General features: G+C 38.4%; 1 protein-coding gene across 4 annotated transcripts in view; it reads left to right on the forward strand.

Moving 5' to 3' along the window:
- The first annotated feature begins 563 nt into the window (after positions 1-563).
- CALU (calumenin) overlaps positions 564-26,789 on the forward strand; it is a 30,447-nt gene continuing 4,221 nt past the window's right edge. Inside the window, exons 1-6 of one of the 4 annotated variants that reach the window (XM_071215262.1) lie at positions 603-677; positions 7,356-7,415; positions 8,596-8,827; positions 13,592-13,785; positions 17,704-17,870; positions 18,562-18,622. In XM_071215262.1, coding sequence (XP_071071363.1) covers positions 8,607-8,827; positions 13,592-13,785; positions 17,704-17,870; positions 18,562-18,622 — 643 coding nt within the window. In that variant the 5' untranslated portion in view covers positions 603-677; positions 7,356-7,415; positions 8,596-8,606. Of the gene's footprint in view, positions 678-7,355; positions 7,416-8,595; positions 8,828-13,324; positions 13,519-13,591; positions 13,786-17,703; positions 17,871-18,561; positions 18,623-26,789 lie in introns of all 4 variants that reach the window. The other 3 variants (XM_071215261.1, XM_004463202.4, XM_004463201.5) reach the window with 3 other exon arrangements.

Here is a 26,789-nt window from a genome sequence, read left to right on the forward strand (position 1 = left end):
CGGAATATGCACCAGGTTGAAGAAGTACCTCGATGAAGACCAGACATGTAAAAGAGCAGGCTGGTAGGGAACGCTAAAATGATGGTGGCCAGAGCGCCAGATTCACGTGGGGGAATGGTGGGAGATGAAGTTGAGACTCCTGTAGTATATCACTTCAGCGCAATAGTTTAGCAGTGGAGGGAAAGAAACTGGAACTTTCTACACACAGGTGGTGCCTGATACAGTCGGATTAATTCTGCCCCGGGTGCTTGCGGGGATGAAGATAACGAGCAGGGTAATTCAAAAAGCCCTGTGGAGCCAGTCTCGAGCGGTGAACAGGGACGTAGCTGCTGAATGGCCGCGTCCACACGCCACCGGGAGTAAGGGGCCGGGTCCCGCCATTCCCACAGGCCGGGGGACAAGAGCTAGGCGGGAATCCAGTCCACGCAACTCGTCGCGCTCACGGGGACGTGGCGCTTTCCAACCAATCCTGGTTACGCGATTGGGAATCCAATGGCTGTCCCGAGAAGCTGTGCGACCGTGGCGGGTTTGTTAATGATTGGTCCAGATACCGCCGGCGAAGCGGAAGGGGCGGGACGCGGATAGTCTTCCGGTTGGGCGGTGCTCGAGCGCGTGAGCTGAGCCGGTCGGAGGGCAGCGGCCACGGTAACCTGGGCGGCGGCAGCGGCGGCAGGCAGGTAAGTACGGCGGCGCTCGGTCACTCTCCCGCTACCTTGTCCGTTTTCTCTTTCTTTCTGTCCCAGGGCCTCGCTCCCCGCGCGGTAGGGACGTCCGGTGTCCGGGGCCGGCGTTACTCCTAGCATCCTGGCCCGAGGCCTGAGCCTGCCTGCGATCCCGGCGCCCTCGGCACGCAACTCGGGTAGGAGGCAGCCGCTCGCTTTCCCGCTCGCGCCAGGATCGAGGCTGGGTCCTGTCGGACTCGAACTTTTGGCATGCATCCTGGTGGGTGCTGTTTTGTCGAGTCCTTGTCCGCGTCCTTCCCCGGGCTCCGCCACCCACCCAGTCCGTTGGCCTAGAGGGTCACCACTCTTGTTTGCCTCCTGAAGGTCAGAGGGCAGCTGCGTGGTGTTAGTATACACAGTTCCCGGCCACCTTCTGTTCAGGGCCTGCTTGTATCCGCCAGCCCCGCCCCAAGGCCACATCTCGAGAGTAGGATGCGTCTGCCAAGAAAGCCTTGTTGGCTGACATGAACCGTGTAGAAACGAGAGAAATGAAGACATTGTGATATTTAAGTTTTAAAGAAAATATAAAGAAAAGCCTGTTTCGAGCTTCCTTGTTTTGATGTTATACTTCATGCCAGCGATGGAAAATCGTTTAAACTTCATTAGGCATAAAACCTTTTACCGTGTTTTTGTTGCTTCTAACCCCAAGCCCTCGTTCTGATTTTGAGCATGCTGTGTTTGGAAGTAAACTTGATTCCCTACAGCTGCCATGGTTAAGAGCTGCTATTGCATCATGGCAAAAGTTCCCTGGATCTCCTGCTAAAACTTTCGGGCCTTTGAATCTTACATTTATAAAGTCCCAGAAAAGTGTCTGAGAATGGAATGCCTTCACTTGCTAGCACGGATTCTTAAGTCAAGGTTAATGGATCCGGGATAAGGTGGCTCCTTAATTTGTTTTTGTTCTAATAGTTTTTTCGTGGAATTAGAGAACCTTGGAATCCCTGATTATTCTTTGCCATAAAATGAATCTTGACACAAGACAAAATGCATGCTGGACCTCATTCAATGGCTCTAGTTAACCAAGTACTGAACAATAACCGTTACTGAAGAATTTATGTGGTATAATGCAAATGAGGTCCAGAGATAACCCTTAGATTGTATTTGTGTGTAGAGAGGATGAATTTGCTTAGACTTAATCTGAGATTTTACACCAGTATCCAATAGGATTCTTTTGAGAACCACAACTAAATAGGGAGAACCTTGAGCTCACAAAGATATATTGAATGCACCTGATGGGTGGGTACTCAGAGATAGCTTTGAAACCCAACTCCTCATCTTCACTCTAAAGATAATTATTGTTTGCCTCCATTCTCCTGGTAGTGTGTCAAGACATAACTATTGATGGTACTTTATATACTTTGCAATCGTTTTTGCAGATTAGTGCATTGATATTAACATAGATTTTCTATGGGTGTGCCAGGGATGTTGGAAGGATGGGAACAGTGAGAAAAGGGTAGCCATTGGAGATGCTTGTTAGGCCATAAGGTCCTAGATCTTTTTGCTATCAATTTTTAAATATGGATGTTATTGATGCTGTAATTTATGTATTATGTGTTAAGACATCTGATATTACATTGTTGTCTGTTGTTGACTGGAAGCCGGATCCAGTTAGGAAGAAGATTTGGCCTGGGGAAGCACAGTAAGATGGGTAGACAGGAACTAATCACACCACTGCTGAGTAGCATCCAGTTTTTTAAATTTACTTTATTTGTACCTAAAAAGTGCAAGATACTGTATTAGGGACTATAGACAGGTATTAACTTATATTATCTGAGATCCCTGCCTTCCAAAAATGTAGGCTCTATAGGAACTAAGGAAAACAACTTAAAGCAGCTTATAATCGTTATTATGAGGTGGTTCAAACAAGTTTTATGAAAGTTTAGAAAAGTAGGTTAAGATCACTTCCAACTGGAGTGGTTGAAGTAGGTAGGCCTTTTCATCTAGGATTTTAAATTATTTATAGTCATTTGGCACTGAAGGGAGGTTAAGCTAAATATACTACCAAATTCTCAAGGACTTTATGCATGTTACACATTTACAAAATTATACAACTGCAGCCAAAACTTTTGTTCCTACATTTTGCATAGCATTTCTGTGGAGATAATTGTGTATTATATTTCTTCAACCAAAAGGAAACGTTTTTCCTCACAGAACTTCTAGAACTTCCTTCTTACAAAGAAGTTTTTTACTCTGTAGCCAAAAAAAATTGAAATTTGTGCTGGATTGTTTTAGTTATAGAGCTGATGAAGCCTGAGTAATGGTTTCTTTCATTCTCAAAGCTTTTCTTCTATGGCAATATTTTGCTCTTTTATATGGCTGCCTTGTAAATATATGTTCTCTGAACTAACATAAGCTCCATTACTAGAGAATGTCCAACAAATAATTTGTCAGTATCATAATGTTATCAAATCATGAAGGATGACATTATTACTTTAATGTGATCGTTCATTGGTCTGTAAGTGAAGAATGTTGGGTAGATAACCAGAAAATTTTTAATTTCTAGCTCTCAGTAATCCTGGGTTTTAATAGTTAAATTGTTCCTATTAGGCTGCCATTACCCACCTCTCCCCTAGTTGAAGTAGAAACTTAAGAGGGAGATCCTGCTTCTACTGCATTAGAGAGAAATAGCTTTTCTGCTGAATATCCAACTCAGAAAACTGGAATTTACCACCACATCCATTTCTCCCACTTGTTAACATGGAGCGCTGAGTCTTTGATCAACCAAAATAACTGTAGGATCTCTAAATGTTAATGTTCCTAAGAATTAAGTGTTCTGTGACCAGTGGATTTTTGCCAGAAATGACTGGGAAGGAAAGGAGAAAAATGATATGAATTGAGAGCTTTCAAAGAAATTTTTGAATGGATGAAATTGATTCTTTAAACATGTTATTAAAAGAAATTAAAACTTACACCATTAATCTTCTTCATAAACTATTGGAACAATTCTTGAAAATTTTGTAGAAGCCCACTATTAGTGATATATTGCAAAAGGGTGATAGCAACTTGGTATTTTTCCTATTCTAGCCCTTTAGTTTGCGTTTTTAACACGGCACTATCCAAAAGAAATAAAGTGCAAGTCATGTATGTAATTTTAAATTATGTTAGCCACATTAAAAAGTAAAAAGAAACATGTGAAAGAAATTTTAATATAATTAATATAGTATATCTAAACGATTATTCTTTAATTCTAAAATGAAGCACTTATACCACATCTTACATTGCAAGCTACACGTGGCTAGTGGCTACCATACTTGACAGTGCAGGTCTAGACCGTTGGTTGTTGTTTAATAAAAAATATTAGATGCTGTCCTTGATGGAAAAAAGCAAAGAATTTTAGAGATATAAACTTATATGTCATTTAAGAAATGGGAAATAGGGAGATGAATTTTTCACAGCCATTGGTTTACCTCCTAGATCACACAGTAAAAGCTAATACAGCTAAGTCCTCCATATATATACATACTATGTAATATTTCCCCCTAATTCTATTATCTGTTGAGGTATACCTGTGATGATAGAAGGAGGGAAATAGAGAAGGGTTATTTAACTTTTTATCGTTTGGTTTCAGTTAGATTGAAAAAAGTAGGATGCTTCAAAATGAACTTCATTAAATTAGTGTAGTTAAATTGTTCCTATTAGACTGCCATTACCTTTCCTTTCCCCCAATTGAAGTAGAGACTTATGAGGGAGATCTTGCTTTGACTGTTTTGTAGAGAAATAGCTTTTCTGCTGATTATCCAACTCTAAATCCATGTATATGGATTTAGGTAAGTATAAAATATAATACAGTTTCTTTTAGTGTTTATAGTCATAAAACAAGAAGCCTTTTGATAAAGTTTCTGGGTAGCCATGAGTTGGTTTATTTTATAAGGGCACAAAGAGCCTGTGTATATGTGTGTGTGATATATATACATTAAAGTTACTTAAAATGCTGGTTTTTCATTGCCCACTGCAGAGAGAGATCAAGAAGAGGATTGGGTAGGATCATTGGCTTTGTTCTTTTAGGCAAACAGTTTCATCTGTGGTAATAAGCTGGTTTTCAGGGTGACTGGTTGGTGAGGAAGCAGAAGCAACAGTGTAAAACTGTTAGAGAACTGCGTGGGTGAAGGAAAGAGAGGAGTGAGCTTGAAGGAATAGCAGGGTCTGGAAAGGTGGGGTTAGGGAAAGAGAGTTGGATAAATGATAGCTCACCTGGCTTTTAGCTCTCTCTTGAATTACTTTCTTATCCTTGTAGTTTTCCCTTAAAATCACAAAGTGAATCAGTCTGTTACCTTTCCAGGCCCTGATAATGTTAATGGGCTTAAACATTTATTCATCTTTAATATTTGTGATTTTTATGAGTCATTAGGGTATTATGCCATATTTTATTCTGGGAATGTGATCATTTATGAAATTTTCCTAAATAAGAAGTCTCCTCATCAGTAGGCATAAAGAAAATCCTTTCTCATAGTGACTATTGATTGCACTTCATTCTATAAGCCTCTAACATTATAGATATTGCTCGGGTTTATCAGAATACATCAATAGGATATACTACTGTTCCTTGTCTCTAATGAATATTTATCTGAAGAACTGTTTGTGGTTTGAGATAGAAGTTCCGTTTTGCCCTTAAATAAAGGCATACTCAGCTATAGTAAAAAAAAAAAAAAAAGAACTCAAAAGCATTTTAATTTGCTCTTTTCCACTGATTTTTTGGATCAGTTAGTTATTTGTATCCGGTAGGCTGAAATGTTATTTGCTTAGAGCAGCATATTACTTTAAAAATAGGATTTCCTTTATGTCTTCAGGATAGAAATGCACTCTTCCTTGAATTTCTTTTTTCAGCCCCGATTAATGGCTTGAAAATTATTGCTTTGCTTCCTAATATTGAAAAGTTGTTATAAAAACATTTATGTTAAAAAGCAGTACGCACAAAAAGATAATATACGTGAGAACATGCTCATTCTTTAAAATTAGATAACAGAGCAGAGTTCAGTATTAAAGATCACCTTCACACCAGCATCACCAACCCACCCCCCTCTCCACTCTGAGCCTAGAGGTTATCACTATTTACAGATGAATGTTTATCCTTCCACATCATTTTCATACATATATTATATTCTATACAACTATGAACAACATGGGGAGGTTGTTTAGTTTTGCTTTTTACATAAATGAGATCTTAAATATTGTTTTACAACTTTCCTTCTTGTTCACTTAGCATTTCTTGGTGAGGTCTCTGTTCTACCTCATTCTTTTTAACCTTTATATCAGGGATTCTTAATAAGGGGTCCGTGAGCTTGAATTGAAATTCAAATGGTGTGGGTGTGATTCATTTATTAAATAATGCTCAGTGTAGTGTGGACTTAGTAAGGGGGTCCGGGGTTTTCACCTGACTGGTAAAGGGGTCCGTGGAACAAAAAAGATTTAAGAACCCCTGCTCTATATTGTATTTATTCCATGATATAGATTTAATTTATTTTGCCTGTTCTCTTGTTTATTTTTTTTTCTTCAGTTTTTCACCATTATTAACTATCATCATTGAACATCTTTAAATGCAGATTTGAGTATTTCCATGGGATAGCATAAAACAGAATGTTGAACTTTTGGAGCTGTAACTAAGTTTTAACATTAGTGAAGTACCACCTTCTACCCCTTTCTCTATGGGTCTCATGGTGTTGCTTTCACACTGCTTCCTCTCATGGATTTTCATCATAGTCTTAACGTCCATCACATCATCAGTGACAGTACCCTTTTTGAGAATAAATGCCTGGGGAGTGACTGCTTCCCGTGCGCCCCATCTCCTTAGCTACATTTCTGTTCCTCTTACTGGCACTGTTCTGTTTACTCTAGAACACTCTCTTCTATTTCAATATCCTCCCCCTCCCCCCCTTTCCCCTTGATTCTGTACAATGCCCTTGTGTTAACCTGAAAATTGTTAATGGAGGCTTCAGGATGTTCCTTTGTATAATCAGCTCTTTAGGCTGTGCTTAGAGTAAACATACTTCTCTATTTGCTTACCTTACATCTTTACATAAACGTAGTCATCATTAACTGTGCTAAGCTTGTTTTTAGCTTATTGAATCCAAAGGGCAATACACTATAACTTGATATAGCTACTCTTTGGTGGCTAGAAGAAATATGGATACATGGAAATATGTATAACCTATAGATAGGCATTTTTAATTTCTTTATCCCCTGGCACAATTCTTTCCAGTCTAGTTCCTAAAACTTTGAGGCAGGATCAGTTATATGCAGTTCCTTCATATGTAACCTTTTGGATCAAATATTTTAAGCACCTCTTCCTTTTCTTTTTAAGCAGAAGTGTTGGTTTAAAGTACCTGCTTTTGGATTCAGTTCAGAATTGTTAAAGTTATTACTGTGGCTCTTTAAGGGTTTGGTTAGAATACTGGTTCTCAACACTGCTGTGCATGAAATTACCTAGCAAGTCTTTTAAAAATATTGATGCCTGGGGAGTGCTCTCAGATACTCTTATTTAATTGGTCAGAAATGGAGTTCAGGTGTCATTTAAAAAAAAAATCCTAGATAAGCCTAAGTTGAGAACTATTGTGTTAGAAGCTATGTTGAAAGAATTTTCTTGTTTTTTTAAGTATTTACATAGGACATGTGAGCCCTTAGAGTAGCTCCACTAGTGACTTCCTGGGGAAGATGAAGTCTGTGACTGATTTTCTCTAATCTACAGATTAGGACAAGGTATAATGCATTTAATTTTCTTGTGAGGCAGCATCCCTCTGTACTGTAGCCTCATGCCTAACCAACACCTACCAATCCAGTAAGGGAGCCATTGGTCACAAGGAAGATGAGTAAGGGATAATAGGAAATTGCAAAATATTATTCTCACTACAGGGGGGTAAAGCATTCAGCATCCATGCTCTTCTGGTAAAGGATTAGTTAAAATATGCAACCCTGGGAAAATCCTTCCCCTGGATTTTCATTTTTCATTTTTGCTCTAAGACCTTAACCTATCTGGACAGTACTGTGGGTTATCTATAGAGGATTCTATACAGATAGCAGTCCTGCAGCTTCTCCAATTTTTTGGTCACATTTTTTAGATAAACTGTCCCAGCCTCGTGCTTGTTCATAAGAATCACCTGAGACTCCAGAGACTGTAAGGGTATGGAGTAAGGGCCTGAAGGTCTGTACTTCAAACAAGTACTCCAGGTGGTTCTTGTGCCTGCGCAGGTTTGGGAAACACTGCTGTAAAGAAGGGTAAAGCAGTTGTTATCTATGGCCATACTATCTGAATGTTGGTTCTTTGAAGGTAATTTGAGGTTGTGCCTGGGTAGTATTTGGATGGTAAAAACTTGGTGCCATAGGCCAAGGAAACTGCTTGAATATTTCATTGGTCCCTAATCTGATGATCATCAGAATCATCTGAGAAGCATGTAAAACTACAGATGCCTGGATTCAACCACAGCAATTCTAATTCAGTAGGGAAAAAAAATTTTTTAATGCTTCCTTGGTGATTCTAATAACGAATCGGTTTTGAAGACCAGACTGCTGATGTGTAGTGCCAGGAGTAAAGGATTTGGAGTCAAAGGTCTGGATGTTAATATTAGCCCTTTCACTTTTAAGTCTTACAAACTTGGGTAAAAGGATTAAAGTTTTACTTTTGTATGTTTTTAGGGGAAATGACCTAGAAGGTATACATTTTGACCATAAATTCTCTGTTAGCCTATAATCAGGTGAAGGAACCTGATGAAAATTTCTCTAGAGAAATAACTACCCTACTTATTTTATGGATCAAGTAATAATAGTGGGGGAGAATATAAATGACTTGCAAAGATTTGGGTATCAAAATAATTCAACTGGAATTTGAACTTTTAATTTCTTGTTTAATTAGTAAGCATACTATCTCTCTGTTTTCTTTAAGATCTGATTATCATGGACCTGCGACAATTTCTTATGTGCCTGTCCCTGTGCACAGTGTTTGCCTTGAGCAAGCCCACAGAAAAGAAGGACCGCGTACACCATGAGCCTCAGCTTAGCGACAAGGTTCACGATGATGCTCAGAGTTTTGATTATGACCATGATGCCTTCCTGGGTGCTGAAGAAGCAAAGACCTTTGATCAGCTGACACCAGAAGAGAGCAAGGAAAGACTTGGGTAAGGAACCAGCTTTTGGGGCCTAGCTAGGATAATGACATTCTTTATAAACCTGCTAGTTCTTTTTTTCTCTTCTGGCTTGGTTGCCCAGTAAGGGTTGTTTTGAACTACATCTTCTGAAAGCTAACCACAGAATTGCTACCACTAAAAATTAAGAGCTTGCTTTCATACCTTTCTCCATTGAATAACAATCTGTGCCTCATTCTACAAAGCAAAGTCATTTTTGCATAAAAGTACCAAGCACTGCTGGAGGCAGCTTGAACTGTATCATCTTGATCCTGAAAGAATATTAAGTGGTGAGGCTTCTCTGCTGCTTTTAATTTTTAAAGACTGTGAGCTATTCCTGGTTATCCAAGTCAAGTTTTCGAGTGACTAATAAACTGCAAATTGGACTCCTGGGCTAATATCTGTAAAGTTTATAATTTCCCAGGTGTCTTTGACCCTCTTTGTCTAATTTAAAAAACAGTCAAACTTTGCTTATAGAAAGATATAATAATAGTTCTAATGTCAGAGTATTAGTTGCTGTTTCAATAACAGCAGGGCCATAGGTCTGTGACTTTTTCAGCAGTCAGCTTTTTTCCAGAATATTAGTTTTAAAGAGTTGGTTTGGTAGAATTTCAGTTGATTGTTCTCAGTGGGGTCTCAGAATATCTTTCTTGACTGCCAAAGCCTTGCAGTCAATTTAATAAAAAATTTATCTTCAACTGAGCACCTTTGGTATAACTTTTTGAACTATATTCAAGAAATTTGTCTGGAAAATTGTGCCACATCCTCTTTCAGGCATACCAGTTTCCAAAAATATTCAACCATCTCTTGGGTATGCTGTGATTATAAGACATAATTATTATTATTTTTATTATTTTAAAGGAAGTACCAGGGATTGAGCAGGTGCTCTACCACTGAGCTACACTTTGTACCGCCTCCCTTCTTGTGGTTTTGATTTACATTTCCTGAATAGCTAATGATTTTGAACATCCTTTCATGTGCTTTTTGGCCACTTGTCTGTTTTCATTGTAGAAATGTTTATTCAAGTCTTTTGCCCATTTTTTAATTGTTTTTTGTTGTTATTGAGTACAAAGATTTCTTTGTATATTCTGGACATTAAATCTTTATTGGATATGTGGTTCCAAATATTTTCTCCCATTGTATAGGCTGTCATTTTATTTCATGATAAAATCCTTTGATGCACACAAGTTCTTAATTTTAATGGGTTCCAGTTATCTTTTTTTCTTTCATTTATTTTACTTTGGGTGAAAAGTATACGACATTATTATGGGATAATTCAGAATAAATTTATTTATTCATTGGGCCATCTGCTGGCTGGAGAGTATAATATTTTATTCTTTGATTTGACAGAAATAATCAAAAGGCTTTGCTATATGGAATGAGCAACTACCCCAAAATATTTGAAAGCAGATGTAGAAAAATATATATATTAAAGACTCAGTCGTCTTTAGATTGCTTTTAACTTTCAGAGACCTCGTTTTAATCTTATAACTCTGCTAACATTCTGGGCTGAAAATAGGGATGCATGAGGGTGTTAGTCTTCATGTCGCACCTGTTCATTTCGTGTATGACCAAACCACATTTTAATCTGCATGTATCTCTTCTCAGAATACTCTAAAATGATGAAGGGCCCTTAGGCTTCATGTCATTTAGGGTAGATGATACTTTAATGAGTATGTGTTAGCTGTTTGCAGGTAGTGAAAAAGCTCTGCTGGCAGTTTTCAATGGAGAGAAAATGTTCCTTTTTGTCATTATTAAATATTAGTGAAAACTCAACCACTTGAATATTCTATTTGATTAGAATAAGATGATAAAATCATATTGCCATGAAATAAGTACTATTTGCTTCTTCTACATTATAAAGATAATGACAAGAGCCCTAGTTATGTGGCAACATACTGTTAGAAGCAAGAATCCCAGGTGAACTTTTTTTTTCTTTAATAACTTATTTACTGTGACAGTTCTAAACATTGTTTTGGTAGGTGATTGTACACCAGAGTAAATGTTTATTTAGTGGCATTATAACTATATCCGTAGTGTTTTCTGGTGACATAAGAATATAAAACCAATATAAAATTTACACTAATTTTTAAAGATCAGAGTTTAGTGTTCCTCACCTAAAAAAGGACTTGCCCACATCCAGTGTACTTTTACAACTACCAACAGACTGGGTGGCCAGCCTGATTAGAATGACTTCAACAGTTTTAAAGAGTTGCTCTTAAAGAGAGAAGTTGGGAAACGGACTTGGCCCAGTGGATAGGGTGTCCGTCTACCACATGCGAGGTCCGCGGTTCAAACCTTGGGCCTCCTTGACCCGTGTGGAGCTGGCCCATGCGCAGTGCTTATGCGCGCAAGGAGTGCTGTACCACGCAGGGGTGTCCGCCACGCAGGGTTGTCCCCCACGCAAGGAGTGCGCCCTGTAGGGAGAGAGCCGCCCAGCGCGAAAGAAAGTGCAGCCTGCCCAGGAATGGTGCCGCACACACGGAGAGCTGACACAACGAGATGATGCAACAAAAAGAAACGCAGATTCCTGTGCAGCTGACAAAACAGAAGCGGACAAAAAGAACACGCAGCAAATGGACACAGAGAGCAGACAACTGGGGCGGGGCGGGGAGAAATAAATGAAAAATAAATCTTTAAAAAATAAATAAATAAAAAGAGAAGTAGACCATGCAAAAGACCCTATGTGACTCTGCAAAGCCCGAAATATGTTATTATTTGTCCCTACATAGGAAAAATATGCCACCTGTTTGGAATATTTCTGTTGGAATAAATACAAGAGCATTCAGTCAGTTTTATTAAGAAAACCCCATTTTGAACATTTTCTAATCTGGACCATCCTTCTCTTTAGGTTATAATAGTTCAGAAAATTTTTTGCAGATAGAAGGGATTCTGATAACTTGCCCAGTGGCACTGGTGGTAGCCAGTACCATTTGGATTCCGTTATACATAATGCAGAATTTTTCAATACTAGTATAACTTAATTTGTTTATATTGTTTAAAATCTCCAGGGTTAAAGTTGCAAACAAAGTTTTGTCCTTATGTCCATGTGTGTAGAGGAAGAAATGACTTCTTACTGTTTACCTTTTCTATTAGAATTTTAGAGTAAAAACTAATTGACACATTTTCTGAAGGAAGATTTATGTTAATGATAGGATTGAAGTAATAGTTATGGCTAATACCACATCAATATAAAATTATTCTCTCTTCATAGTGTTGCTTGTACTCTGTGATTCTAATTGTTTTCTCATGTTGTATTCATGAAATGGACACAAACTAGGAAAAGACATTGTTTGCTACCAAGTGACAGTCTTTTTCAGTCCTGCAAATAAGAGAACATAGGAGTATACCAAAATTTTACTCCTGTTGGAAGTTTTGGTTTAAAGTTCCTAATTCCAAACTAGGCAGCTTGTTTGTATGGCTGTACATAGGTTGTTTTAGCTTCTCTAAGTAGATTATTGCATCTTTAAACAGGAGTATTTGTATCATGTGCATATTTTGAATTAAAATGACAAATTTGGAAGAAGCTCAAAAAGGAAAAAGTTGATTCTTTTGCTTTATCTGCACTCTAACCCTCTCAGCTTATTAACATTCTCATAATCAGAAATATACATTCTTCCCTTTCCTCAGAATTCTCTTTTTTTGGTTCTTTGTAAAAATCCAATTCAGCATTTCATTGTATAAGTTTCTAGCCATTTTTTTAGAATAAACATCTTTCTGTCTTTGTGTACCTGTTTTTTTTAAATGATCTTGTTTTGAGCTGTATGTGATCTCAGAACTGTTTTTATGTCCTTATAATTTTAAGTTACTTCATTTTTAAAGCAACTGAGTGTTTTTTTAAGTTTTATTATAATATTTTGAATTTTTTAAAAACCATGTTAGTGGTTGTGATTTTACTGAGAAACTGGAATTCTCTTCTAAAACCAGTGAAGACATAAAGATTTACATGATCTTTTACACAGAGTGGAAGATCCAAATAGGAATGAATATTCACTCCTCAACTCTGGCTACAGGCTGAAACCTACCTCTCAAGCAGAGGTTCTTAACCTTTTTTGTTCCAGGGATCCCGTTACCAGTCAGGTGAAAACCACGGACCCCTTACTAAGTCCACACTACACTGTGTATTATTTAATAAATTTATCACACCTGCACCAACATGTCCCCAGGAAAATGTTGATTTTAATTTCAGTTCAAGCTGACAGACCCCTTATTAAGAACCCCTGCTCTAAAGGGATATCTGAGTTCGCTTTTAGATCCAGGTGCACCGGTCATAGACTGTGCTTTCCATCTTTAAATGGCTCGTAACAGACTGGTATTAGGCCACTCAAAAAAATACTCAGTTGCTTTCTCTGGCATTTTCTTCTAGAAACATTTTTTAAATTTCCATTGCTTTAGCCCTGAGCGACATCTGTGGTCACAGAACACACCTGGCTAAGTCCAGAGCCTTGTGTCCTTTTAACCTCTTGCTGGATTTCTCTGCATTTTCTACAGAAAGATTGTAAGTAAAATAGATGGCGACAAGGACGGGTTTGTCACTGTGGATGAACTCAAAGACTGGATTAAATTTGCACAAAAGCGCTGGATTTACGAGGATGTAGAGCGGCAGTGGAAGGGGCATGACCTCAATGAGGACGGCCTCGTTTCCTGGGAGGAGTATAAAAATGCCACCTACGGCTACGTTTTAGGTAGGTCCCTACTGTCTGGGGGAAAAAGCCTTGTAGAGCCGGCACCTTGAAACGTAATTGTTTTGTCTTGTAGAATGATTGTAGATAAAATAGACACGGATAAAGATGGGTTTGTGACGGAGGGGGAGCTGAAATCCTGGATTAAGCACGCCCAGAAGAAATACATATATGACAATGTTGAAAACCAATGGCAGGAGTTTGATATGAATCAAGACGGCTTAATCTCCTGGGATGAGTACAGAAACGTGACTTATGGCACTTACCTGGGTAAGGGGCAAGATGTCAGCCTGACAGAGACCATGGCCTTGGGTCAAAGAAACAAATGGGTCACATGATAAAGGAAGAAATTGTGCTTATCTGAAGTAGTTTGATGATAAACTGACATCCCTCTATTTCACTAATTTTAAATTTGTATATTGTATATTTTTTAAATTTAATTTTGGTTTTCTTCTACATCTTTAGCATTTCAACTATATTTACTTTTTTTTTTTTTAAAGATGTCAGGCATTGAACCCAGGACTCCTACATAGGAAGCAGATGCTCAGCCACTGAGCTACATCCTCTCCCCAGTGAGAGTTGGTTTTTTGTTTGTTTTGTTTTCAGAAGGTACCAGGGATCAAACCCAGGACCTCATGCTTGGGAAGCAGGTGCTCAACCACAAGAGCTACATTCACTCCCCAACATTTTTTTGTTTTGTTTTGTTTTTTGTTTTTAGGAGGCACTGGAGATTGAACCCAGGACCTCATACATGCAAAGCAGTCGCTCAACAACTGAGCTACACCTGCTGCTTTTTTCTGTCATCCTTCATGGAAACTTATTTTTGGAGTAAAGGCTGCGTTGTTCCAGGAGACTTTCAGATGTCTCTTGACATGGTCACATTAAAGTGTGGGACCTGAAATTCAAACCAAATTAGAATCCTTTATAACTGGTGAGAATAAGAGGAAAATTACTGTCTTAATAAAATAAAGATCAAATAAAATAGCTTTCCTTGATAAAATTTAACTATTTCAGCATGTCTTCTTACTGAAGTTTGGAAATGAAAATTTCCCATTTGTTTTCTCTGGCACATAAGTTTACCAACCTGCTTTGCACATGCTTCAGGGCAAATGAATGTTACTTTGATTGCTTTCTGTTGGTTTGGTAGCTTGTATGCTTGGGCCACCTGTTTGTAATTTTCTTTCACTTATTACACTTGCCTGCTGCTGAAAATTAGGTGGTGATCTTACTGAATTGATGACCCAGGGTGCTTTGGTTAGTGACACTCCTTGGTTACAATTTGGGATGAGAATGAGTACTACTTTTCTGCATTTTTATTCTGGAAATGAGACATATTTTTCTGGATTAGAGCAGACATTCTCCGCCACTGACTAATAGACAGCGAATGTATAAAAGTCTTTTTTTTCCCACTGGATAGCCAGCTGTTCTTATTAATTATAGGTCTGCATGCATTTCTGGTGAAGAGACTTGTATTTCTGTGTGGGGCTTGTTCTCATTTCTAAGATTAAGAGTAGAAATCTCTCAATACTTGATTCTTAGCCAAGAACCAAACATACTATCCTTCACCCAATTAAGAACATGTGTATTTAAAAGTCATTGCAGATGGAGAGGCATCAGTGTTCTTGTTCTCAGGCCAAGACAACAACACCCTCCTGATTTGCTTGGAATTAAGGATAAATTTAAAGCAAAGGGTAGGTAGGCTATTAGTGATCTAAACAAAATAGTGTGCTAATAAATTTCAGCTCAGGCCTAGGAACTCACTTGCTCCTCCCCAGAATGAATCTTAAAATCTTTGTATGATTATGTGCATATAAATCCGTTGAGAGCTTGATTGCCTCACAGGCAGATGATTCAACATAATGGGTATTTCTACTGACTGAGACTATGCATAAGCTGAAGTACTGGCTGGAAAAGCAATGGCTTTATAAGGCATCTCTGTGAGGCAAGTGGGTGGACAGCTCTGAGGGTGTAATGAGTTGGCTTAGAGAAGTGCTGAGGAGTATTTTGAGAGTATGTATTCTTGATTCAATTTTGAGTTTAGGTATAAACCATCTTGGCTCTTAATAAAAATGTCTCAATCAATCTGCTTTCCACAAAAGACACATTAACAATGTCTCTGCCACAAGTAAGCTATGAAATTCTAAGATCCAACCTGCCTATACCAAACCTAGATCAAGAGCCTCCCAAAAGCTGTGTGCAGGCCAGCTAGGACAGTAAACTGGTGTTTAGGGTAGATACAGCACTTTAGTCAGTAAAAATAAAGTTTTACATCTTAGTTTTTTCATCCTTACATATGTGCATATGGTTACCAGGCTATTTGATTTTAATCACCATGTTTTTACCCCAAGGAGGGAGGACTCTTAGGTAAGAAGTCTTAATGAATAAATTGCCTTTCTTATCTTATTTGTTACATAGTTGGTACTTTTGCTTTATATTTGTTTAGAAGAGATGACTTAAATATCTGATCAAGGTGATATTTTCCTTAAGTTCTCCATCCTTAACTACTATGACTTAGAGTATCCATATATAAGGCCCCAAAGCCTCATGACGAATAAGCTGTCTTACTGATTTTTTGACACTCAACAAAGAATGAAGCTTCAAGCTGCTCAACTCTCAAAATAGAGCAGTAGTTTTTGTTTTTTAAAACTATACTTAGAGATGGAAACGGTGAACTGCACTATCACAGGTTAGCAGTATGGGTGTTACTATTGAAGGGCCCCCATGGTTCTTTTCATAAAACTAGTGCTGTATCTTTTTTACTTATCAATATGTTACAGAAACAATAATTTCTTTTTTAAATATTTTTTTTATTTTATTGAAGTTAATAGATCACAAAGAGCGTTATATTAAAAAATATAAGAGGTTCCCATATAATTCACCCCCTACCCTCCACCCCCATCATTTTTGTAAATTGTATTTTTTTTAAGATATGTATATCTCAAAAAATGTTACATTAAAAAATATAAAAGGTTCCCATATAAATTTCTTACCTTTATTGTGGTACCTTTTACTTATCCAAAGTTCTCCCTCTGTTATCTTATTTAGTCCACATGGCAACTCAAATTGAAAAGGTTAACTCCCCTTCACATTTTCTGCTTAGAGACTAAGTTTTCATCCCTCTCGATTCTTACATAGAGAATAGATAACTTCTGCTTATGTAGTTCAACATCTTAACAAATGGGTAGGCTAACTTCAATTTGGTTGTAGTCTAATTTTTATTTTTTAACAGCTTTATTGAGGTATAATTGATATTCAGTAAACTGGACATATTTAAAGTGCATAACTCATGAGTTTTGATCAGTGTATAGGCCCATGAAACCATCACTACAATCAGAATTATTCATTTCCTCGTGCCTGTTGTAATCCCTCTCACTTTATTCTTACCCTTTTCCAAGGCAATTACTAGTGTATTTTCTGTAACTTTAGGTTAGTTTGCATTTTATGGAATTTTCTGTAAATGGGGGGGGTGGGGCGAGGACAGAACCATTGTAATTCACAATAAATTTTCTGGGTTGGCTTAGAAAACCAATCTGTGACCTTTCAAAGCATGGTGCTCTTATTGCTTAAGTCCAAGTGGCTTTAATATGGGATAGAAGGCCTTTGGTATCTAGCTTCTTACAGGGAGCCTAACTTTTAATAAAATAGCAATAACTAGCATTTACTGCAAGCCAACTATATGCACTGTTTTAAACACTTAGCGCAGATGTATTATCTCACTGAAACCTCACAACAATCCTATGAGGCAAGGACCATTATTATGCCCATTTTACAGATGAAGAAACTGAGCAACAGTTAAGGTACTTGTCCAAGGTCACACAGCCAGGAAGTGGTAGAGTTAGGATTCAAACCCAGTCAGTGTTACTTTAGACCCACCACTGCCTCCCAGATGTAAACTAGAAAACATAAGCCCTGTAGTAGTCTGCACATCAGTAACAGAGTGAAGCACTTCATGTTGGGTTACATAATCCAGGAGCCAATGGCAAACATTTACTTTTAACTTGGGCTCAACTCTGAGGTCTTTGATTACTGGAGCTTTCACCTAAATTGAATGTCTGTACTGCTGCAGTTTTACTTGTACAAGTTACTTCTTCATTGATTGGTTTCTTTTTTGGAAATTGATTCCTCACCCAACAGGTTTCAGTGTTTTCTGGAAGTCTCTAAGAGTTGATCTATATTTTTGTTATCTAGATGATCCAGACCCTGATGATGGATTTAACTATAAACAAATGATGGTTAGAGATGAGCGGAGGTTTAAAATGGCAGACAAGGACGGAGACCTCATTGCCACAAAGGAGGAGTTCACAGCTTTCCTGCATCCTGAGGAGTATGACTACATGAAAGATATAGTAGTACAGGTGGGTGAGATCAAGGATTCTGAACAGGAGCTAATTTTTTTCTTTTTGTTGCTTATGCCGTCTTTCCTGCATATTTGGAAGAATGAATTGCTGTGCAAAGCCCTGGCCAGATTCAGAATCAAAACTCTGTTTTTCTTTGAGCTTGAACAAGTCATTTCTCTTAGGAGCCTTAGGCTTTCTCTTTAGCATGATAATGTTTTCCATCAGATAATATATTTTGTAATTTCACTGGGAGCTTTATATGGGCAAATCTAATTTTTTTTTAATGTCCCATGAATAGTGGTTAGACGTTGACTGAAGAATTCTCAGGAAAGGCAGTTACTGTTAACATAGCCTATCTATAGCTCTACATATACTCAGTGGTTACATTTCTTATTAGTATGACCAGCATGATTGGGCTACCAAATGATGGGCTTAGTGGGATAGTTCATTATTAAGCAGTGTTAGTTTTAGGTTGACACATAGAAATGACTAGAAAAATAGCAGTTCCCTGTAGTTCTAACCATACAGGCATACAAACATGCACACATATGCGTATATGTGTGTGTGTATGTATGTATTTTTTATGAATGATAAATATTTACCTAATTATTTTTAATGAGTGATAGTTTCTTAAACTAGGTACCATCCTGTCCTTGCAAATTCGCCAGGGACTAACTTTAATAGTCTCTCTTTGTTTTCTCCTGTCTAGGAAACAATGGAGGATATAGATAAGAATGCTGATGGTTTCATTGATCTAGAAGAGTACATTGGTGAGTCTCTGTTTCTGGTGCTTTCCTTAAAAGAAGCTGAGAACCTTTGGAGGATGTGATCACCCACAGAAACAATTTTCCCCATGGGTCAACTCTCAGCAGATTATTAAGCCAGACCAAGGGAAAACTAGTGATAAAGTATCCCTAAAAGCACTGTCCAATCCTATAAATGTGAGCTGTGTTAAGTAATTTTAAATGTTCCAGTAGCCACATTTAAACAAGTAAAAAGAAACAGATAAAATTAATTTCAATAATGTGTTTATTTAGCTTAATATTCCAAAATATGGTTTTAATATGTAATAAATATAAAAAATTGAGGCCTGGACCCAGCCAGATGGCAGAGTGAGAAGCTTCAGGGCTCTGATCCCCACAGAAGGTTTGAACAACCAGCAATAACTGGCAGAATCATCTTTCCTCAAAGCTCTGGAAAATAGTTGGACTGCCGTAACAAGGTGAGTGCTGAATCAAAGGGAAAAAAAAGTCACCTAAAAGCAGTAGAAACTTGTGGTGCCCTGGATGGCTAACCACTCCCCACCCCTCCCCCTCACTGGTTTGTTGCTGAACTGGTCTATGCTCCCAGTGTGGTTCCCTGGTCCTGGTTCCAGAGGGAGCAGAGTAATCCCTCATACATATACTAGAGCATGTATGCCTGATGCCATCTTCTGGTAACTGCCCAAGGGACTCTCTGTCTCAGACCTTGCCCTGCATATAGAAGGTGGCTCACCAGGCTCACCTACAAATCCTGTGAGAGAGCAGTCAAGTGGCTGCCTGAGGCACAGGATTGCTGGCTGTACTACATATAGTGCAGTGGCAGGGGCCATGTGGATACTGTTTCCTAGGGAAAGGGGTACATTCATATCCCTGTAACGGGGAATTCCTAGGGCCACAGGTGTATGCCCAAAACAAGATGCATGTACAGGAAGGATTAAGGAGACCCCTAAGTTTTGACTTGGAGCTCTTCTCTGAACTCATTTTATGAATAAGCTCTGAAGGAGAGCACTCAGGTCAATCAGCAGTGGCTGGGAAAGGTGTTTCCTTTTTTCCCCTTTTTTTTTTTTTTTTTTTTTTCCTTAATGCTGTTATTAGCTCATGGCATTTGAGGAAAGCTCTGTCATAGCTGGGTATATGCTTAAGGAACAGAGATACCTCAGGCTGTAATTCTAGCAGTGACACTTTAAAACATCGAAAAGGTCCAGGTTTCAACAAAACATACAAAGAAACAGGAAGCCATGGCCCAGGCAAAGGAGAAGATTAAAGAATTATAAACCATCAGTGAGGAGGATTAGATCTGGGACAGTCCAGAGAAATTTAAAAAGTAGTCCTAAATATGCTCAAAGAGCTAAAGGAAAGAAAATCAGGAAAATGATACACGTAAAGAGAATAACAGTAGAAAGATGGAAATGATGGAAGGGAATCAAGCCAAGCTAAAGACCACAATAACAGGAATTAAAATTCCCTAGAAGGATTCAGAAGCAGATTGGAATTGACAGAAGAAACAATCAGTGAAGTTGAAGATAAGACAATTGAAATCATCCAGTCTGAGAAGCAGAAAGAGAAAAGAACAAAGAAAAGTGAACAAAGCCATAGGAACTTGGACCCATTGAGAAAACTAATATACACATTGTGGGACTCACAGAAGAAGAGAGAGAAAGGGACAGAGAGAATATTTGAAGAAATAATGGCTGAAAGCTTCCCAGATTTAATGAAAGACATGAATATACACATCCAAGATATTCAAGGAACTCCAAACAGGATTAACCAAAATAGACCCACACTATGCCATGTTATAATCAAACTGTTGAATGACAAAAATTCTGAAAACCTTGAGAGAAGCAGTGTGTCACAAGGGAACTTCAATAAGATTAAGTACTGATTTCTCATTGTAAGCCTTGGAGGCAGGAAAGCAGCATATTTAAAGTACTGAAAGCAAAAAGTTGCCAACCCAGAATTCTGTATCCACCAAAACTTTTTTTTCAGAAATGAGGGAAAGATTAGGACATTCCCAGATAAACAAAAGCTGAGGGACTTTGTCACTACTAGACTGGTCCTACAAGAAACATAGTGTAGGGAAGCAGCTGTGGCTCAAATAGTTGAGCTCCCGTTACCATATGGAGGACCCAGGTTCAATAAATCCCCAGGACCTCACAGTAAAAAAAGGCGTCCCAGACTTGTGCAGAGAGGCGCAGGGCCCCCCACACAGCAAAGTGACACACCAAAAAAAGATGATGACACAACCAGATGGAAAGAAAAAAAAAGAAGCAAAGTATATGCTATGCTATTGAAGTTGAGTATGAGTCTAGGTTTTCTGTTTGGGATGAAGGGAAAGTTCTAGAGTGAGTGGTAGTATGAGTACTGCAACATTGTGGATGTGATTAGTTCCAATCAATGGTATGCTTGGGAGAAGTTGGGATGGAAATATTTGTTGTATATATGTTTCCACAATTAAAAGAAAGATAAACTAAAGAGATAGTGATAATTAAATGCAATACATGATACTGGATGGGATCTAAGAATGGGGGAGAAAAGGCTCAAAAGGACATAATTGGGACATAAGAAAAAATTGTATTCCAGACTATAAGCTTTTATCAATGTCACATTTCTTGAACTTGACAGCTGTACCTAATGTGATTATTAAAGTGAATATCTAGGGAAGCAGATGTGGCTCAAGTGATACAGCTTCTGCCTTCCATATGGGAGGACCCGGGTTCGATTGCTGGGGCCTCATGGTGAAAAAGAAAAGAAAGCGTGCCCACGCAGCAAGCCAGTGCCCATGTGAATGCCCACGTGGTGAGCCAGTGCCTGCGTGAGTACCTGCATGGTAAGCCAGTGCCTGTGCAAGTGAGTCACACAGCAAGATGATGACATATCAAAAGAAAGACAAGGGGAGAGTCAAGGTGAAGCACAGCAGAAACCAGGAACTGAGGTGGTGCATGCAATTGACAGGGAACCTCTTTCCATTATCAGAGGTCTCCAGGATCAAATTCCGGTGACTCCTAGAGGAGAGAAAATGAGAAGACAACACAGCAAAAACAACAGGGTGGGAGGAGGGGAAGAGGGGAAAATAAATAAAGAAATCTTTTTAAAATAATAATAAAAATGAATATCGGGAAACATGTGGCTCAAGCAGTTGGGCTACCACCTACCACATGGGAGGTCCCAGGTTCAGTTCCTGGGGCCTTCTGGAGAAGGCAAACTGACACAATAAGATTAGGCATCAGGGAAACGGACTTTGGCCCAGTGGTTAGGGCGTCCGTCTACCATATGGGAGGTCCGTGGTTCAAACCCCGGGCCTCCTTGACCCGTGTGGAGCTGGCCATGTGCAGCGCTGATGTGCGCAAGGAGTGCCGTGCCATGCAAGGGTGTCCCCCGCGTGGGGGAGCCCCACGCGCAAGGAGTGCACCCATAAGGAGAGCCGCCCAGCGCGAAGGAGGGAGCAGCCTGCCGAGGAATGGCGCCGTCCACACTTCCCGTGCCGCTGACGACAACAGAAGCGGACAAAGAAACAAGACGCAGCAAATAGACACCAAGAACAGACAACCAGGGGAGGGGGGGAATTAAATAAATAAATAAATCTTTAAAAAAAAAAAAAAAAGATTAGGCATCAAAGATACACAACAAACAAGGGAGCTGAGGTGGCTGAAGCGATTGAGTGCCTCTCTTCCACATGAGGGAGTCCTGGGTTTGGTTCCTGTATGAGGCTCTGGTTCAATCCCTGGTACCTCCTTAAAAAAAAAAAAAGTGAATATCCTTGTTTGTAGGTAATGTACATGGGAATACTATCTATTCAATGAGTATAATGTGTGCATCCTGCTCTCAGATGTTTAGAAGATGGATGGATGAATGCATAGATAGAGTAACAATGACAAAATATTAAAATTGTTCCTTTGGATATTGGGGATGGGTTATATTGAAATTCCCTCAGTGGGGGTTGTATTATTTTTGCAGCTGACAATACAAATTGAAAATTATTTAAAAATTAAAATCTTAAAAATCTGGAGATATTTTACCTTTTTTTTTTGCTAATAAGCGTATGGCATATCTCAATTTGGACCAGCCACATTTGAAGTGCTCAGTAGCAACATATCAGGAAGGCCTACTCTATTGGAAGGCGGAGATGTGATATACCCTGGATGCCATATAGAATGGCCAGCAAAGAACTGCAAGGAACTTAGACAATGGTTATAAACCCAGGATAAGGAAATAGGAATAGTGTAAGAGAGTGAAATGTGGGTGATTGACCAGGGGTTACTGATCCCTTTATAACCTTTTCCTTTTCTGTTCAATTTCTGTCCAGGTTTTCTGACTAGCTTCCTTTTGTTTTTGTTTGTCACTCCTTTCTACAGTTTGCCCTTTTATTTATCTATCTTTGTATCTGTCTATTTTAGGTATGACACCTTCAGGGCTAATGTCTCCTAAGTAAAGCTCTGTTTTTATTACTCTCAGAATAATTTTAAGATTTTACCATTGTTTTTAAAAAAGAGGGAAGTGGATTTGGCCCAATGGATAGGGTGTCTGCCTACCACATGGGAGGTCCAAGGTTCAAACCCAGGGCCTCCTGACCTGTGTAATGAGCTGGCCTACCCACAATGCTGATGCACACACAGAGTGCCCTGCCATGCAGGGGTGTCCCCCGCATAGGGGAGCCCCACGTGCAAGGAGTGCACCCCATGCAAGAAAAGCACAGCCTGCCCAGGAATGGCACCACACACATGGAGAGCTGACTCAGCAAGATGATGCAACAAAACAAAACGAGACACAGATTCCCGGTGCCGCTGACAAGAATACAAGCGGACACGAAAGAACACACAGCAAATGGACACAGAGAGCAGGCAACTGGGGGAGTGGCGGAGAATGGGAGAGAAATAAATTTTAAAAAATAAATCTTTAAAAAAAAAAAAAAGCTTCTTCTCTTACCAAATAATTGACCAAATTATTTCACAGTTATGGTGATGGAAATAAAAATGAGTGTGAGTAAAGGAGAAGAGATGGAAGGCATTTAAGACCGTAGGTGACCAATTATTTGTTACAAACGTCATTCTATTTTGCAAGATAACTGGATCTTTTTATATCTCATTTTTATTATAGTAGTTTATTCCACTGCGTTGTTAGTTTTGTTGTGCTTGCATTATCCGGCAGTACTAGAAAACTGCATTTCTTTTTCGTTGCATAATATTGCTGCATCAGCTCTCCCTGTGTGCGGTGCCACTCCTGGGCAGGCTGCACTTTTATCATGCGGGATGGTGCACCTTGCGGGGTACACACCTGGGTGTGGTGGGCCAGCTTACCACACCGGTCAGGAGGCCCTGGGTATCAAATCCAGGACCCTCCATGTGGTAGACGGTCACTCTCTGGGCTTTACCTGAAATATTTATATATTTTAGCCCAAAAGGGAGACTTAAGCCCTAGCTCTATCACCTGTCATTTGGTGACATTGAACATGTCATTCCTTTACTCTGAATTTTGTCTAATCTGACATGCAATTTTTTTCCAGAGTTATTCCACTTGAATTATTTATACTCCTTGAATAGCCATCACCCTTTTCTTCTAAGAGTTAATGATGTACTTGAGCTTTTAGAGAAAGGGGCTGAGCAATGGTAGGGTTTTTTTTCCCAAAAAATCCTTGTTTTTGTTTTAAGTGAGCTTCATCAGCACAGTAGAAATAAATACTTGGATGCATTTACTGAGCCTATTTCAAAGTTGAAAGTTTGGGAAGTTTAGGATTTTCATTCTTGGTTTTGCTATTTTATCACCACCATTAAAACTGAGGGATTCATTTGAACCTCTTGAGCAGAGGAAATAAGTTTTTATAACTAAGTACCATGCGTTCTCAAGCATTGAGGCCAAACTGGAGGTATTTCACCTCCTTCCCTTTCATATAGATTCAAAGGCAGAGAAATTATATCTTGAAAATATTAAAACTGTCGTGTGTGTGTGTTGCTTTCGTTTGCAGATCAGCAGCTAATGAAAACACATCCGGGATTCTTGTTGGGCTTTGTAAAGTTAAAATTGTCCCAAACAAGATGTGCCAGTTTCTGCCCTATTGAGGAGAGAGATCACAAAGAAACAAATGTTAGCTGCCTCTTAACATTTGGCATTAATAAGAAGCCCCCAAAGTTATACTATTGAACTCTTAATTTTTAAAATTTATTACAGAGCATCACAAACATACGCAGAATTAAGCAGAATAGCCTAACCCCATGTCCCCAAGCCCAGCCCCAATAGCCATCAACCCATGACCAGTCCTTTCTCATCCACATCCACTTCATTACCTCCTTTATTTTTGAAGCAAATACCAATCACCATCTCATTTCATCTTTAAACATTTGCTTTTGTATCTCTAAGAATTAACAGTCTCAATGGCAGAAAAAGTAATTCTTTAATATCATATATGTTGAATCCTTAGTAAATGGAAAATGAGGTTATTTTATTGTCTTTATTCATCTGGATTCAGAGTGCACTTTCACTATAGTGTATATTCTAGCTTCTATTAAAAATATCTCTTAAGGACACAACTGTTTCCTTTCTAATTCAGAGCTTCCTGATTTGTACTATGAACAGGTCTCCTCAGTCCTCACAACAGCTGGAGTAGAGCCCTGACCCAGGGGGCCATACATATACTATAGTTTCTTTCTTGAAAAAAAAATTGGCAAGCCCTGCTCTTATAAATTCCTTCAGAGTTAAGACAGAAGAAGTCTTCACTCTCACATTTAGAAAAGTGGCATACCAATTAATTAACTTAGAAGTGCTAGACCCTTAGACTTATATTAGGTGTGTTTCCATGTAGTACTTGAGTTTTTTACAGCGCTTAATTAGATGTAGCATAATTCAGGAGTGTTTAGACTTTTTCACTCACCTAGTTCCTGAGAGCATTGTGGCAAACAAGCAGTTATTTCCTTACACATTTTTAAGTTGGCATCTAAAATATTTGATTAGAAGTTTAAACAGTTGCAAAGAATAATCTCTGTGGGGTTATAAATATTGCTTTTTTAAAGTGCCTTATTAAATCTGGTAAAATTTAAATACCATTGCAACTTCTAACCTACCATCATTCGTATAAATAATTTGGACAAACCAACTTTAAAAAGTTAATAAACTAACATTGTAACTGAGTATATGATAATCATGAAATTGATTAATGTATGTTACGGCATTATGGTTGTCTAAGAAAATGCCCATAATTTTTAGAGATATGTTGTAAAATATATAGAGGATGAAGTAATACCTGGGATTTCCGTTGAATTAATTCAGGAAAAAAGGATTAGATGAGGCACATATTGGCATAAGTTTGATGTTGAGGTAAGATGATGATATGATAAATAGAAATTCTTTGGATGACTTTCTATTTTTCATATATGATTGATAATTTTTATAATATAAAGTGGTAATATAAGTAAAGTGCTTATTATTTTGTTTATGTTACACATAAATGTATCTCTTTGATACATTCCTTTAAAAGTAGTTTTTGTATCCATGGATGACAGCTATTGCTAGAGTAAGAGTTCAGCACTGATTCTAGTCCTAATTTTCTTTTTTTCCCCCACAGGAAGTTCAAAGATACCTTTTTTACATAAATTAAAAAGTTGATAGGAGTGGAAGCTTTGTTATAGCATTGTCACTCAGGTCTTTAAATTCCTTTAGAGTTATATGCCAAAAATCACAGTGATCTATAACCAAAAATTATTTTTAATTATCCCTTAACTAAAGCTTAAACCCTCCTTTTTGTTTTTTTGACAAGCAATTGGAAATGTTGGCATGCAAAAGAATTTGTTATCCTGTGTTTGAGGCATTTATATTTACTTTCTCAAAACCAACACTAGTATTTCTAATTATCCCTTTTCAACATCTTCAAGATTTTTACATTCTATTAAGTCAAGATGGATGAGAATATGCCTTTCTCTTGTAAAGAGAGGGAAGGATGCTTGTTTGAGGGGAGACAGAAAAGACCATAGGTGTATGTTCTTAAATTAAGCAGATCGGTTTTTAGAAAAAACTATGTGAAAATTGAGGATCTGGGAATTAATTTCTTCATAACTGTCCATTCTCAGTGTCCCCTTTACAGTGTTCATGCTTCCCCATGGAGCTGTGTGCCCCAGTAGAAGGCCCCTTTATGTAGTAATTGGTAGACAGTTTAAGCTTATAATATACACTTAAATTTCCTTGAAAATTT

Source organism: Dasypus novemcinctus, chromosome 5, assembly GCF_030445035.2.
Source record: "Dasypus novemcinctus isolate mDasNov1 chromosome 5, mDasNov1.1.hap2, whole genome shotgun sequence".
Classification (NCBI taxonomy): Eukaryota; Metazoa; Chordata; class Mammalia; order Cingulata; family Dasypodidae; genus Dasypus; species Dasypus novemcinctus.